We start from the raw sequence: 17,137 nt of genomic DNA, 5'->3' as shown, positions 1-17,137 counted from the left end.
CACACACACACACACTTGATCGTCTTCCCAGAACACGAGAGCACGCCTGCATCTCCGTGAGCCACTCTGGGTTCTCAATACGATGTTTGGAGTCTGTTCTCCATCACCACTATCTCTGTCTTCTCTCTGTTCTGAGAAAACAGGTGGATCCTCTGAATCATTTTCCGAGTCTTCACTACTGCTGTCTTTGCTTTCTTCAGTTTCTTCCTCATAATCACTGTCACTGTAGTCAGGCTCAGAAGCACTGCTAAATAAAAATTATCTGTCTTGTTCCATAGTGAGTTATGAACTGAGACGTCCCTTCGTTCATATCAGGTTGCTTTCGACACAGCGGGTCGTTGTGGTTGCCAAGTGTCGCCCTCAGAATGGGAGAATAGCTTCGTTACCCCTAAATATACAGAGCTAGTGGCAACACTATGGGTGGAAAAAGAAGCCAGATACTTCCACTTGCCATCTGACTCGAGAAACCGCGCATGGAGCTCAAACATGAGGAGGCGCGAAAATTCTTGATTACGGGAATGATCGCCGTCGCTACGGATGCACTGATGCAATCGTTCATATATGATCGCCGGAACATAAGGGTTAAAGAAAGAGTTGTTTGTGGTGTAGTATATATCAACACTTTGTTTACATGTGCAAGGATATCTGGGGTTTGATTTTATGGCCTCTGTAGCCATAGACTGACCACCAACCACTGCCTCAATGCTGAACCTTGGACTCATAGGACGCAGGCTTGTTTCTTGAAACTTTTTTTTTAAGAAAAGGTGTGTCTTATGAGCCATCAAATACAGTATGTGCTTAAAAATACTTAAGTTGTTTTATAATATCGGTATGTGATAGAATATTTAAAAATACACGATATCCAGTTGACCACCTATTCTGTGAAATATTATGATATGTGGTGAATCTCACAACCACAACATGAGTTTGGGTACTCTCTTATTAACTTAGAATTTCAATTTATGGAGGTTTTACTGTACCTCTGGAATATAATTCAATGCAAAATTATTAGGTGCATTACTTAAAAGAATCCAACAAGCTTTGTCATCTATAATTGATCTGTGTAAAGGCCACAACCTTTTGGCCAAAATCTGTCAAACCAGAACCCATATTGATACACTGAGGGTTAGAAGTTTTTTCAAAGTCAAGGTTATTTTAAAAATTGTTCCGTAATTGTGAGATGCTTGAATTTTTAAAGTTTAAGAGTGAAGGTTGTGGCTGAAATCTCCTTAAAGAACAGATTAGGAATTAGAATACAGAGTGAAAGGTTCTTAATCACCTTATTCTGTCCCAATTAGTTGCCTGTTACAATCTACAGGGAACATCATGGCAGTATTCATTTAACTTGTTAGTGTAGTGTGTAACCAGGGCATGGCACCTTACCACAACAAAAAGGCAGATATTAGTGAATTACTAAGGAATTTTGTTTTGAGTGAACTTAGTCTGTTACCAGACCTTTCATCCAATAAAGGCAAGAATTGAACCTATTACTCAACTCACAAATTCCATTATATAATAGTGAAGTGCTGCAAGATGTTCTCTATGGCAAATGATGTAGATTAGCCTAACCTCACAATTAATACCTTTCACTTTTGAGACATATCCCAAGGTGTTAGTGCCTGGTAGTTGTACATCACTCCTTTCTGTAGGCACTGGAGGTAATTGAGCGAGGCTTATCAGACCCAGAACTCCAGGTGGCTCATCGCCTCACCCTCAGCTTAAGGGCACGACGTCTTGCTCGCAATGAAACTCTAGCCAAGCAGGTAGCAAGCTTGCAACTAGAGCCACCAGTGCAGCTTCCCAAGGTGGTGATACAAGGACGCAGCCTCCACGGGTAAGGCCAGGAAGAGAGGGGCACATTTGAACCACTTGGCTCAAAATATTTAGCTTGCCACAAATTGCAGGATGCATATTGAATCAGATAGTAATCTTGATACTGCATCACAGCCTTTGTAAATGCTGGGTTAAAGTATTCATTGTAATTTCAAGTTCTCTATAAGCTCTAAATTTCTTAGTTACTCACAATTTACTTTTTTGAAGAGAACCTTCAGACTTTTGTTTCCAACTTCAAATCTTCATCAGAATAGGTAGAACATGAGGTAATGGTCTGAATGCTCTTCCAAGTGCTTCTCTCTTGCTCTGTGGTTGTATGTGTCTTGCTCCTTACAAATTTTTTTTTAACTTGATTTCAACTTTGCTTCAAACTTATTCTTGTATTCCAATTTTTAACAACTTGCCTACAATTTTTTTTTAAGATTTTCTTTGGGCATTTCGGACTTGCATGTTGTTTTTGCAGTGTGAGTGTATTCTAGTAAACTTCCCTTAGGATTTAGTACATATACAATGTATTCCTTTCATATTGTTGTGGTTGCTAATGGTGTTCCAAAGTTTTTTTAATCCTTTGTAGCACAAGCCTTTTTAGGAAGGAACAGTTTATTTACTCTCTTTTATAGATTTTCTATTGTCTCAGTGCCTTGAACTAGTATAGAGACCATATTTGGTTTGTATACTCCAGTGTTTGTTCTCTTTCACAGGGACGTGCCAGGGTATAAGAGAGCCTTCATTCGGCAAGATTCAGACCGCCATGCTGGGGAGGGCACCGTCACCTTGTGCTCAGTAGAAGAGCTGGTCATTGGACATTATCGGGAGATGGACTACCCAGAAGGTACTGCTCATGTGTGGGGCTGATAAATGATGAATGTAGTGATGGCAAAGAGATGAAAAACAAAACCAAGATACTGACATGATGATAAAGGAACTCTGCATTGATGGGAGAAAAAGAGAGAGAGAGAGAAGAAAACTAGAAGATTGATTAGTGGAAAAAGGTTAATTAAAATAGTTGTAACTATTACATAGGTGAAAGATGGAATTAGTTAAATTTTGTTTTGTCATATTTTGTACTAGTATATATTTTTAATGTCACAAGATACTGTAGGTCATGGAAATGCACACAGTTTTATCAGAGAGATGGTGGTTGTAGCATTCCTAGAGGAAGTTGAATTTCAAAGTTTGTAAGGAGCCTTTGTTTACTTCAGCTTTAAAGTCCATATATTGCATGTTGGCATTAATATGTATCCTGTCATTCTTGTTATATAAAGCTTTGTGGAACACACAAAGCTTTATTTTACTAATCATAACTGAACTGGATATTTTTTTATTTATGATGGATTTTTAAGGTCATACAGGGAATGAAGCATTATATTGATAGATATGAATATACAATAATTTTTATTTAGAGAGAAATTAAATATGAAGCTACATTTGGTAAGGAAAAAGGCTTATGAGGAACTTAATTGAAAAATCTATTTGAAAGATAATGGAAAAATGTATATGGAATATTTTTCAACAAGTAATTTTATTGAATAAGAAAATAAACTTTAGGTGAACCAGAGCATGTTTGATTTGAGTGGTAGACATAATGCCCTGCAGAACTCTCACACCATGTTCCTCTTGGCCAGGCCTGCACATGGAGGGGACCACTGTGCGCTCACTGTTTGGAATACTCTTCTGGGATGAGCTGTACACCTCTGTGCCGGATGCCTTCAGGTCTCCTCACCAAGCTTCACCTCTTGATCTGCTGGATGGAGACTTCTACACTGCCAGGAAGGAACTCATTGATAAAAGGTTAGTGTTTCTGTCTCCTCTCTAACTCACTCCCACCATCCTCAGCTCTCCTTCAGTCCCTTCCTCTCTTCTGACCTCCTGTCCCTTCCTCAGCTCTTCTGTCTCTTCTTATCTCTTTCTCTTCTAGCTTCACACATCACTTGTTTTTCTCTTGTGCTCTAATGGTATTCCTAATCATAGTAATGAATGATCTACCCACACACTCAGCTGATGTCTCTCCCAAAGTAGGAACACAAGCACAGGGCATGCATATATTGTCTTACAAGTACTTCCTTATGTATTAACAATTACATTTCTAGAGGAATGAGTTAATTGTCACCAAACCACACTGTAGGAAGATCAGTGGCACAACACGTATGTAGTATGTGTGAGAGGGTCTTCTGTTGAGTTTGCTTACCTCTGCTGTACCTTCATAGACTTCATCGTTTTGAATCCATGCATAACATTTGTAAATTTTTGTGATTTTGAAGCCTTGGAAATGGACAGTACTAGGAAGAGGTCCAATATTTTGTTTCATTTTTAGTCACATATAAGTTTATAGATGATTGTAGCATATATTGTTTTCTGGACAAAAGTGTCCAGGAGCTACTTTTCTGTATGCAGCTAGTCAACTTATTGTAGTCTCCTTATTATGTTACTTGATATGCACAAAATTCAGAGAGACAATATATTATATAGTTGAGTCCATAGGTTGACTGCACCATGGAATCGTATAGACTAGTGTGATGGGGTTGTAAGTTTGCCACTTCAGTGCATTTATTCCCATACCCTGTCACTAGAAAGGTCTTAGCAGTTGTCTGTTGTTGCCATTCCATTGATTATTTTGGCATAATCTGAATTTTCTATTGAATTTGATCATATATCTATCACAGGATCCCATTTCAGAATCCGTGATATGTGTGAGTGGACAGAGACAGAAGTTGATGCTGAGATTGAGCGAGTGTGGGAGGAACACAAGGAGGAGCAATGCCTGGTGTCATGGCAAATCTTCAGCAGCCTAGCCTATGTCCAGGTACTCAGCATTTGTTCACTGTCTTAATTTGATGTGAAGGAAACCTCTTTGAACTGAAGAATTGTGAACTTAATCGTATTATTTATTTTTTATAATAAGAAATTAAGCTGTTTCCATATACTGTACAAAGTTGCATCTTACTATGTATATATATATATATATATATATATATATATATATATATATATATATATATATATATATATATATATATATATATATATATATATATATATATACAGGCAATCCCTGCTTAACGAAGAGATTACGTTCCTAAATAAAACCCTTCGTTAAGCAAATTTTTGTTGAGTGAACCAATTATAACAAGTTTAAGCCCTGACTTGAGCTTCCATTGAGAGTAAACAAAACGAGTGTGCATCATAGTACAGTAAAAGGTTTAATGAAAGTAAAAATTATGAAGTTAAACATTTAAGCAGTTTAATGTAAGACTAAGTCATTATAATGTACATTAATGTATGTATGTAAGTAACTTTATAATGTTGATGATGTTAAATTTATGAAGGGAGGGAGAGTGCATCGGGAAATACGCTAGCTGGCAACCTGTGGAATGTAAACAAAGGGCGCATCATTGTATCACACACAAAACTTGTGTACCCCATTTCCACAAGGCTTTCCATTTTATCCATTGCAGAGTCACGAGTTCAGGTGGTTCGTTTAGCTTGCAAGGAAGATATGATCTCACCAGCCTTAATAGAGTCTGCTGACTTGAAAATGGTAGACAGTAGAAGGAGTCAAGCCATGATGGGAAGCAATGCTATTAGTTTTCTCGCCTCTTTCGTGTCTCTTAATAATATCCAACTTCACTTCAAGAGTAAGAGACTTCCTGGTCTTCTTAGCAACGCTAGACAACATTGCAGGACGTTTTGGTGGCATGTTGAGCGAGGGAAGACGAGCTGCTGCTGACGCTGTTATTGTTTTGAACTATGGGAGTGAGTGGTGTGGGTTTTGTCCACGAGAGGCGATGGTGTATTCAAAAGCCTGTCTGCTTGCTTGATACGGCGGGGCTTTCAAACTTGGAAAAAATTACCTGGATAAAATTTTGTTAAAGCGAGTTTGGTGTTCATTAAATGAGCAGATGGTAGTAAAAGGAAACCTTCGTTAAGTGGGGTTGCCTGTATATATATATATATTTATATATATATATATATATATATATATATATATATATATATATATATATATATATATATATATATAGTGGAGACTCAGTACTCAAACTTAATTCGTTCCAAATGGCCGTTCGAGTATTAAAAAGTTTGACTATTGATACCTATAAATCAGGTAATTCGTTCCAGCCATTACCAAACCCCAGTTTAGAAAAAAGCAACGGTTTAATTTTGCAGTCACCACTAGCATTAGCGCACAGAAGCTGAGTTAGCGTCTTTGATGGGCTTATGTCCTGGCAAACACTTCTCTTCCTTTGTTATATAGATCATGCTTGATAGTTTTTTTTTTCCAAAACAGGCCAGTTTCATCACAATTAAAGATCTGTTGTGGGCTTAAGCACCCCCTTATCCACAAATTTCTTAAATTCAGGCACAAATTACTCAGCGGCAACTCTGTCAGCACTTGCGGGCTCACCGTGCGTCATAACAGAATGAATTCTAGTTCTATTCTTGAAATTCACAAACCATCCTTTACTTGCTTTAAAATCATCATTGGAGTCAGATGTAGTATCAGAAATAAGATCACGATGCAGCAGCCTAGCCTTCACACAAATTATGCCCTCTGACAAAGAATCACTAGCCATCTGCCTTTGGTTTATCCAATCAACAATTTTTCCATTTCTTCCACTGCCGCAGGTTGATTAAATTGCCTTTTCACACCAATAGCCACATTAGCTCTTTTAATGAGGTCTGTCTTCTTTAGTATTGTGGCTACTATAGATTTAGCCATACAGTATTCAGCTGCAAGATTGGTTATTCTCCGTCTTTTCTTGTATTGATACATCTCCTTTTTCCTTTTGATGATTGTCACTACATTCTTTCTTATAGGCTTATTCTCACCATTAACAAGCCTTTTTGGTGCCATTGTAAGCTGCTTAAAAAAAAAAAAAAAAAAAAAAAAAAAAAAAGAGAGAGAGAGAAAGTGCAGGACAATGTTATTCTTATAACAGCAAAGGATCAACTGGCTTTGGGTGGACCAGTGGGGCAGGTGGAGTGGCGGGAAGGATGAAAGCGCAGGACAATGTTATTCTTACGACAGCGAAGGATCATCTGGCTGCGGTGGACCGGTGGGGCAGCGGGAAGGATGAGGCCTTATTTGTTTACAGCCATGTGGACAGACGTTTGACTAATAAGTATTTTTTCGAGTATTAAGTTGAACTTTTGCGTTCGACTATTTAGACGTTCGAGTATTGAGTCTCCACTGTATATATATATATATATATATATATATATATATATATATATATATATATATATATATATATATATATATATATATATATATATATATATATATATATATATATATATATATATGTAAACCGAACCTGTTTTAACATGTATTAGATAGGAATACGTTTCAGCTCAGTATGAAAGTCAATCGAAAAAAGTAAACAAATATCTATCTCAACCTTCAAGGTTTCAATAATAGACAGGATCTTTTCTGAAATGAGGCTCAACTAGAGTGGGGCATGCTGGTGTGTTTGGCTGTCTATCCAAATTTTAAGTAAACCCTCCATCCGATCCATAATGGGTTCCCGATGTTTTGTCAGCAATTTTACCTGCAGGCTTGAAGCATTAGCTGCTGCCTCCTTAACACTTGAAGCATTCCTCAAAACAGTAGCAACTGTTGACTGGTAAATTCAGGGAACTGCTTATGGCTGACGAGCCTTTCCCAAGTTCTTTTCTCTTGACTATATCAAGCTTCGTTTCCAACGTTAAACTTTTCCTGGCTTGTTCAACCTTACCCACTTCTTCACCAAGATCCAAATTACGTTTCAGTGACATTTTGGACAGGTATTGGTCTTAAATGCAGAGAATAATGTAAGTAAATCACCGAGCACAGTCTCACTGTTATTCGTCGTGGTGGCGCGAAAGTGACTGGTTTGTTGTTGGTCGCAGTGCAGCGCCACAATCACAGGCGGTGGGAATTTCAAATATCGTAAGTGCGATTTTTTTATCGTAAATTGAAAAAATGGTAGTAATTGTCAATTATTGTATCTGCGAATTTATAGTATACTAAACTAGTGTAAAACGAGGACTTACTGTGTGTATATATATATATATATATATATATATATATATATATATATATATATATATATATATATATATATATATATATATATATATACACACACACACATATACACACACACACACACACACACACACACACACACACACACACACACACACACACACACACACACACACACACACACACACACACACAGGCAATCCCCGCTTAACACGTTAACCTCATATTGGTACATCTGAGGCCCGAATATCACTTTCTAAAATCTATTACAAACTTGAGTATGTAAACAATTTGTGTTTAAATTTATATTTATTATGACTACAGATGCATTGCTAAGGTACTGGAAAATAAGATAAAAATGATAAGACAATAATTTCATTTGTTGAAAGAAAAAAATAGGCTTCTGAATAACAAGTAATGTTTGGTGACATTACTTAAAAAATACAATCAATATAAGAAAATAATGGAATATTAGATCATCATAATGTTGATCACTAATTACACAAGTCATGTTTTTTTGTTGAAACATGAAATGCAAAGGAGTGGTTGACCCTCACATTCATTGTAATAGGTGGATACTCTCCTAGCCTTGTTTGTGGCCACCTTGTATCCCTCAGACAGTGAGATTTTCTCAGCATCCTCTGCATCGCTTCCTTGTATTTTTCATTGGTCCATCTGTTTCCTGTAAAGTATGTTCTTTTCTTGCACCCAATATATCAGAGGTCCTCTTCCCTGGTTTTGTAATTTCCTCAGGAATGTTTTTAGTAAGAGAGAGAATTACTGATTCTATGAAGGGTTTTAGGCATACTTGTTTTGCTGAGCAGTATTTATTGTATAGAGTTTGAGCATTTGTCACTGATATCCTAGCAATCATTTCCAGAGCTTCTTGTACCACTTCCTTGATTTGTAGAATGGTGAGTAGTAGGAATTGAGTTGATCAGCAACATCAACACTTTTTTTTTTTATTGTACCCAATGACACTTTCAGGTTTTACAATCTTCTCCTTTTCTGTTTTTCATTCCACATAGAACTAAGTTATTCCCTTACTCAGGTACTGTTGATCAAGAATATATCATCATATGCTACAGCCCATTCCTGGCACACTGGCGTACCAATACACAATAGAAGGGAAAAAAAATTTACTGGTCCGCGATTCGGTATATATTTGTACCATGGATTTTTATGCTCTATACTAGAGGCCGCACTCTCACAATGATATATACCTCTTCTCTCTGCAAAAGTCCAATGGACACTGGCGTGGTCGGGTAATGAAGGTTACGCCTTGCGGGCGAGTGTGCTGAGTTGCCAAACGTGGTTAACGTGTTAACGAAGGTTCGCACAACGAAATTTCGCTACAATGAAGGTTTCCTTTTACTACCATCTGCTTGTTTAATGAACACCAAACTTGCTTTAACAAAATTTTATCCAGGTAATTTTTTTCCAACTTTGAAAGCCCTGCCGTATCACGCAAGCCGACAGGCTTTTGAATACACCGCGTGGACAAAATGCGCACCACTCTCTCCCCCTAGTTCAAAACAATAACAGCCTCAGCAGCAGCTTGTCTTCCCTCGCTCTACATGCCACCAAAATGCCCTGCAATGTCGCCTAGCGTTGCTAAGAAGACCAGGAAGTCTCTTACTCTCAAAGTAAAGCTGGATATTATTCACAGACACGAGAGAGGTGAGAAAACTAATAGCATTGCTTCCCACCATGGCTTGACTCCATCTACTGTCTACCATTTTCAAGTCAGCAATCTTTATTAAGAAGGCTGGTGAGATCATATCTTCCTGGCAAGCTAAAAGAACCACCTGAACTCGTGACTCTGCAATGGATAAAATGGAAAGCCTTGTGGAAATGTGGTACATAAGTTTTGTATGCGGTACAATGATGCGCCCTTTGTTTACATTCAACAGGTTGCCAGCTAGCGTATTTCCCGATCATCAACTTACATACATACATTAGTGTACATTATAATGACTTAGTCTTACATTAAACTGCTTAAATGTTTAACTTCATAATTTTTACTTTCATTAAACCTTCTACTGTACTATGATGCACTCTCGCTTTGTTTAGTCTCAATGGAAGCTCAAGTCAGGGGTTAAACTTGTTATAATTGGTTAGTTTCACGAAAATTCGCTAAACGAAGGGTTTTTTATTAACGTAACCCCTTCGTTAAGCGGGGGTTGCCTGTATATATATGGAACCAACATGACAGGTCCAGTGGAACACAGAGTTCATGAGCACAGTGATAATACTGATCATGCTATATGGGCAAGTCTTGTAGCCACTGACAGCAGCTCATGATGCTGTGTTGTTCATGACGGCAACTGTAAGAAAGTGCAAGTGTGAACATGGCCTTGTAGCTTTGCTGAAAGCTATAACACCACCAAATACATTAAAACACAAATCCTTCCTCAAGCTTATTGAATGTTGACATACATGAAAATACTGAATATAAATTGTAAACTTTTTAAATGGCCCCTTTTGTACTGTAAGAGAGATGAAGCAAATTGTGTTCGAAAATGGTGAAGCCTAAGGTTACTGAAGGTGCTTGTGTAGCTCCACTCCAGACTGCATATCAAAGTCAATACCTTGTTTGTGGTGCAGATCCATTTCAATATCTAAATACTGTACACAGGTGTGTGTGTGTGTGTGTGTGTGTGTGTGTGTGCGCAGTAGTTCTTAACATGTGTCCTGTGATTGACTCCACAAAGATATTTTGAATGTTGGAGTGTATAATTGTATAATTTATTGACTATGCATCTGAAAAGCATGCAAATAGTGTAAATGAAGTCTATAAATATATTTTCCTGCAGGGGTTGGTGAAAAGTCTTGGTCTTAAGCTTTTAGCGGCCGTGTTTCGACGTCTCGCCAGTAACTACAGACACTTTCGCAGTGGGTTTCCAGACCTTATTGTATGGAACCCTAACACCAAGGTAGGACATGTATTCCATACTTTCCTTGAACAGTTTGAATCTATTAGGTATTTGTATTATCTGTGAAGCATTTAATTGCACTTATATCAATTGTTTCACATTATTATTGATAAAATCATATTTTGATCATTTAATAACAGTCTGTGGTATTTTCATTACTGGCATGTCTGTCAAGCACAACTTGACTGCAGTGGAGCTCCAGGATTGTGTGTGAAACAGGCATCACATGAAGCCTCTGGTACTGTGCAGTGTGGTGACACAGATAATAACTATCACATTTTTGGTGTGTTGTTTCAGTTTTGTATTGCAGGTATCTTAGGATGGAATTGGGTTTTTATATTTAATTTAAGTGTTTATATTATAATTCAGTAAGAATCCATAGCTGCATTATCTTGTCTTACCTCCAACAGAAGGCTCGAATAGTTGAAGTAAAAGGGCCAAACGACACACTGTCAGTGAAGCAGGAAGTTTGGCTGAACTACCTTCTGACAAGTGGAGCTGTGGCAGAAGTGTGTCATGTGGAGGGTGAGTATGAATGCAGCACAGATCTTATCTGCACCACACTTAAGTATGACCTTGTGAGGTGTGGTACACATGAAGCCTTTATGACATAAGTAGAGATCTGTGTGTATTTGAGGACAGGATTTTGAGGCTATAAGATGCCATAGCTGTGTTGCTAGAAGTACGAGGGAGGAATAGTATAGCTTTGTGCACCATATTACTGGATGGAGTGTTTGCGGTGGTGGGGAGGGGCCTGATGAGGCAGAGTACGTGCAATAACTTCAGAGAATGGTTACCTTTCCGACAAGAGTGTCCTGAAAAGTCATTACTATTGCGGTTCTGCTGCCTGGCTGTAACAGGAGTCTGCTACATCGCCTATACACAGGAATATTTACAACAAAGGTCTTCTTTTCCTCCTCCTGCCTTACTGTGGAAATGAGTTAGGGAAACCATCATGGTACAGTGGAAACCACATGTGCTTTAGGATCCAAGGGATCTCCTAGTGCATGGGTCCAAGTGTAGGTAGGGCTTCCTTAATCGGGGTAACGGTTCTTTAATGGGTGGGCTCAGGTAGGAGGTACCTAAAAAGATATCTCCTCTAGTCCATAAAATTCACTTGAAAAGCCCACATGGTATAGAAAAAAAGAGAGAGAGAGGAGATGTAATAAGTGTTGGGGGGATGTGTGAGGCAGCAAATGGTTTATGGTACTATTGGAAAAGCATGAGGTAGAGGGATCGGGAGGGGCTAGATTATATAAAGAACATTAACAGCACAGAGAAAGAACATAAGGGCAGTGAGAGAGAAGAAGGATTACTCAATGAGAACGTCAGCAAGACAGGGTGCATGGGACAGCGAATAGAGGTTGGGGGAAGGCTGCGAAGGGGGGGGGCTTAAAAGAAGTTGGGGAAGAGGGGAAAGAATGCCACAAGATGGGTTGGGGAAGTGGGGGAAAAGAACGGGACATCAAATGAAAATAAGTGAGTCTGGTATGGCCAATATGTAAGCAACCCAGGACAGTCTGGTAAGATAAGATGGATTAGACCACAGGAAAACTTGGAAACACAAAGTTTATTAGAAGCAAGGGTGGACCAGAAAGACTCCCAGCAGGTCTAAAGAAAAGATAGAAAAACTGGGAAATAATCAGAAACAAGGAGTGAGAAAAGGTAAAGAGTATGTAGTGTAAGGTCATCACATGCCAAAGAATCATCAGCATTATTACCAGGAATTCCAACATGACTAGGCACCCAACAAAACTAACTGTTTTGTGTCAGACAAAGATGGAACAACCAGTCCTGGATGTCACAGATAAGGGAATGAGAAGAAAAAGAAGATAAAAGTGAGAGAGATAACCAAGAGTTATTGTATAATAAGAAGTGTTGGAGTGGAAGATGCACCGGAGGACAAAAAATATTGCAAACACTTCAGTAGTAATGTCACTAGCCTCAAGAAGGAGACAAGGTATCAGGAAAAAGGACAGTACAGCCCGAGACAACATTAGGCTTAGAGCCATCAGTACAGATGTGGACACCAGCAGAATGAGTAGGAAGGTGAGCCAAGAAATGGGAATGAAGGATGCAGTGAGGGATATCAGACTTCTGAGAGACAAGGAAGACAGAAAAAGGAGGGGAAAGTCATGGGAATAATAGACATGGCAGCCATGATTGAGGACTGAAAGGACAATAACAGTACACAGCAAAAGCAAAGTCTTGCGGCCAGCATCCCAAGATACATGGGAGAGTGCCTGTAGGAGATACAGACAGTGAAGGGTGGTATCTTTGAAAGAACATGTTAGCACTAAGTGAGGCAAAAGTCAAATGTAAGAACAAGAATCTTTCCAGACATATGGTACTCAAGAGGGGTATCATGAAGAAGGGGAGGGGAGCATGAGAGGAATGAGAGAAGTAAATAGAGAAAGACTTTGCAGAGGAGAGTGGAAGCTGTGGTCAGTGGCCCATGAAGAGGCAGCAGTAACAGCAGACTGAAGAAGATGATGGAGAAGGAAGGAGGAACTGCCTAAGGCATAAATGGTGAAATTGTCCACATAGAGAGGACCTGACACCAGGAGGAAATGCAGAAACATTGCTGTCGATGGCCAAGAGAAAGAAAGGTAGTGCTCAAGACTGAACTCTGGGGCACACCCTCAGACTGATAGAAGGAAGGGAAGCAAGAAGCGACCCTAACACAAAAGGACTATCCTGGAGGAAGTTATGGAGGAAAATCCCTATGTTGCCAGAGACACCGACACAAGACAATCGGTGGAGGATGTTACAGCATGAAGTGGTATCATAAGCTTTTTCAAGATCAAAGAAAACAGCTAAGACAGATTCTCACTGAACAAAAGTGAAAGTAATACACTTGTGTAAGTGGGTGGGAGGCTCCACTGTACCACAAGCACATTGAAAGCCAAACTGAGAGAAGGAGAGAAGGCTCTTTGATTCAAGGTACCACATCAAACAAAAATTGATCATGCACTCAAGGAGTTTGCAGACACAGCTAGTCAAAGCAATGGGCCAGTAATCTTGGGGAAGAGCACCAGATTTGTTAGGTTTAAGAAAATGAAGGATAAGAGCTTCGCAACATTAGGGAGCAAAGTCCCCAGTTAACCAGACATGGTTAAAAAGAGCAAGTAAGAAGATTAGAGAGGCAGCAGGAAGATGGTAGAGCATCTGATAATGACGTCAGGGCCTGCGGAGGTATTACTGACACCACTTCAAGGCAGAGGTAACTCCAGAGGGTTCTCTTTTCTCTCCTCTCCCTCTTCTCTTTTCTCTCCTCTCCCTTTCTCTTTTCTCCTTTCCCTTTCTCTCTTGTTTCTCTTCTCTCTTTTTTTATTAATACTAGATATACAACATATATTGGGGATTTATGGGTTAAAGGGGATATTTTGGGTATCCCCTATCTGAAAATTCACCCCGCTGCTTGACTTGAAGTACTACAATGTTAATTATAAACTTAGAACTATACTCGTAATCTATAAGTGTCACTGTCACTCGCAAGGCTGAGCCTCTACCACTTATCAAAGCGTCACTGTCGCAGACGAGACCGACGTCTCTTATCTGAAGGCGCGCCACTGTCATTTATGAGGCCGAATTTGTATTTTGCACACGAGTGTCACTATCACGTATTTCACTTATCCACTGGTTCACTAGCACTTTGAATTTCTGGCCTCCGCACACTGCAACATTGAGGTCGTCCGGGCACTTGTCAGAGGCCAGAATTTCATTCCACCGCTGTCCATAACTTTGTCTGAATTGTCTTTGATGGTGGGTGGAGTGAGAACGTGGGATGTGCAGGGCCGATGATGCTGCCGAGACGGCTCTAGTAAGCATCTCAGCGGGGCGAGGCGGGATGCAGAGTTCCTGCAGGTATGGTGTTCTTTCTTCCTGCACCTTGTAGAGGGTGGCGAGGCCTGCCACGTCCCTGCTATGCTGCAGGCTGTGCAAGCTGTGCAGGCCGGCCTGCTGCTCAGGAGGGCCATCCTTCTCTTCTCTTCTCTCTTTCTCTCTTCTCTCCTCTCTTTCTTCTTTGTTCTCTCTTTCTTTCTTCTCTCTCTCTCTCTCTCTCTCTCTCTCTCTCTCTCTCTCTCTCTCTCTCTGGAAATAATAATAATAAGTGATCTTTCATACTAGGTACATACATTAGGAAAAAGGTGAAAAAGGTGCACAAATTGTAGAGAAAAAATTATAGTTTACCTGCTCCTGGTATCCTGATATAAGTGAATCATACACCTTTATAATAGTGATTAGAGTCAAGTAACCCATCGCATCATTCTGAAAGATCTTGTAAAGTATTTGGGAAAAGAAAAAACATAATTTTAGCAGAATGCAGCCATGATGCAGTATGTGTGTCCTTGTGTTGAAGGGGTTAAAGAGAGGAAGGTCTATGTCTTGAAGGAAGTGATCGAGAGAGTGGCCATGAGAGATGACCACATATTCCCTTAAAATATGTGGTGACAACTTAGGTTACCAAACACAAAGAGGGAGAAAGGGAGGTTGGTGAAAAGGGAGTGGAGGGCATCAAAATCAAGAGGCTGGGAAGGAGGAAGGTAAAGGAAAACGAGACACCCAATGCTGGAGGTAGACACGAACGATCATACAGGGAAGTGTAGTAGGGATAAGAAGAGGGGCAGAAGCAACAGACTGGTGAAGGAGCATAGCAGAAGAGATAGAGTGCAGGGAGAAAATAAATGCAGTTTGAGGAAATATGGATGGATAGACTAATAATAAACATATCCTGAAAGCAGAGGAGCAAGGTAGAATAAGAGAAAATTAGTTAGTGAAGATCCTTTTGATGGGCAAGAAAACCATGGACAGACATGATCAGAAAGGAACTGGATTTGGAATGTAGATAGGGGAGGTAGGAATGTCTGCAAGAGGCTAAGGACAGGGGTATGTATCTATGAGAAGCAAGAGAGAAGGAAGACGACTTTGAGTGGACAAAGCGGGAAAGAGGGAGAGTAAGGTTGAGAGAGGAGATCAGCACAGGAGCAACCATTAAGCAGAGGAAGAGGGTCAAAACAGTAGAGGAAGAAGAAAGGGCAGACAAAGAGGACTGCACTGAAGAACAGACTGGGAAAGATGGAAGATGGGTGGGGGGAGAGTAAAGTTGGTAAGAGGAAGAGGAAGGAATATGGAGGGAGGAGTGTAGTTGGGAAGGAGAGGGCCAGCAAGGGAACTGGTGTAGGAGGGAGACATGCAGGAGGAGGGTGGATGGAAGCCTTAACCTGGACAAGAAGTAAAGGAGACCAGGAGGTAGGAGGAAGGACAGGGAAGCCATGCTCTCTGAATGTGGCAGTGCCATCAAGGGTCTCACCTTTGGAAGGGATGGGACAGGAGGGAGAAGGGCAAGACTTTTTAATTGGGCTGGGGAGGAGGTAAAGAGATTAAGGCAGGAACAGAAGAGGAGACTAGCAGTGGCACTTGGTGGGGTGGGAGTGCAAAGAGGAAGGAGCACTAGCATGGAAGGGAACAGAGGTACTATTATCAGTATCAAGAACAGTGAAAGAATTAGAGCAGGAGACAGAGGAGGAAGGAAGAGAGGAGGAGGATGAAGAGGAAGTGAGCAGAGGAGAGGGATGGGTGTGGGAAGGCAGAGGACTGGGGCAGGAAGAAGACAACATGGCAGAGGCAGAGGCAGGATTAAGAGAGGGAGTGAAATCCTGGTGACAGGCTTCCCGACAGGCTTCATGCAATGTAAGGGCGTAATGGAAGCCTCAGATTTATACGCTGGGCATCTACAATAGAGCATTGTGAGGGTCACTGGAATTGCAACAACACCAGGTAGAACCAGGGCAGTCTTTGTGGATGCGGCCATGGCCACATCCACTCTCTGTGGGAGAGAAAACGCTTGTTGTAGATGGGTGGCACCGTATCTACCAGTCCGTTCACGTTCAAACATGAGCTCTCTCATACACATGAAATCTGGATGGTTGAACTGGGTGCAGGGGGAAATGACAAAAAAAAAGTTTGGGAACCTCTGATCTAGAGACTTCTGGTTTTTTGCATTGCAAAGAGGAAGAGTTGCTTGTGGGCAGAACACCATTCGTACTCACTCGTTTATTGACAATAATTTCCAAGTGTAATCAGTATGTGAATACAGGCTATTCTGTGCATTTCTTGCCAAACTTTTACTTTTGGGTCCCATGATCATGGGGTCTTGAATTCACAAAATTTAAGAAAAAATACACACTGCCAAGGAGCACAGACACATACATGCACAGAGGATGAACAACAACACACAACGCAAGCTGAATGTTCGGGTGGACGCAGGTAGCCGAGTGATCACTGCGCCACCTACTGATGGCTGTTCACATCTTAAAAATATCTTTGTATTTCG

General features: G+C 40.2%; 1 protein-coding gene across 2 annotated transcripts in view; it reads left to right on the top strand.

Moving 5' to 3' along the window:
- Positions 1-17,137, top strand: part of LOC123505076 (fanconi-associated nuclease 1-like) — a 36,366-nt gene that overhangs the window by 17,155 nt on the left and 2,074 nt on the right. For both annotated transcript variants that reach the window (XM_045256115.1, XM_045256116.1), the window contains exons 8-13: positions 1,650-1,834; positions 2,535-2,665; positions 3,459-3,624; positions 4,510-4,636; positions 10,681-10,800; positions 11,211-11,325. In XM_045256115.1, the coding sequence (XP_045112050.1) occupies positions 1,650-1,834; positions 2,535-2,665; positions 3,459-3,624; positions 4,510-4,636; positions 10,681-10,800; positions 11,211-11,325 (844 nt within the window). The remainder of the gene's footprint in view (positions 1-1,649; positions 1,835-2,534; positions 2,666-3,458; positions 3,625-4,509; positions 4,637-10,680; positions 10,801-11,210; positions 11,326-17,137) is intronic.

Source organism: Portunus trituberculatus, chromosome 17 (assembly GCF_017591435.1).
Source record: "Portunus trituberculatus isolate SZX2019 chromosome 17, ASM1759143v1, whole genome shotgun sequence".
Lineage (NCBI taxonomy): Eukaryota > Metazoa > Arthropoda > Malacostraca > Decapoda > Portunidae > Portunus > Portunus trituberculatus.
This window is presented reverse-complemented; position numbering and strand designations above follow the sequence as displayed.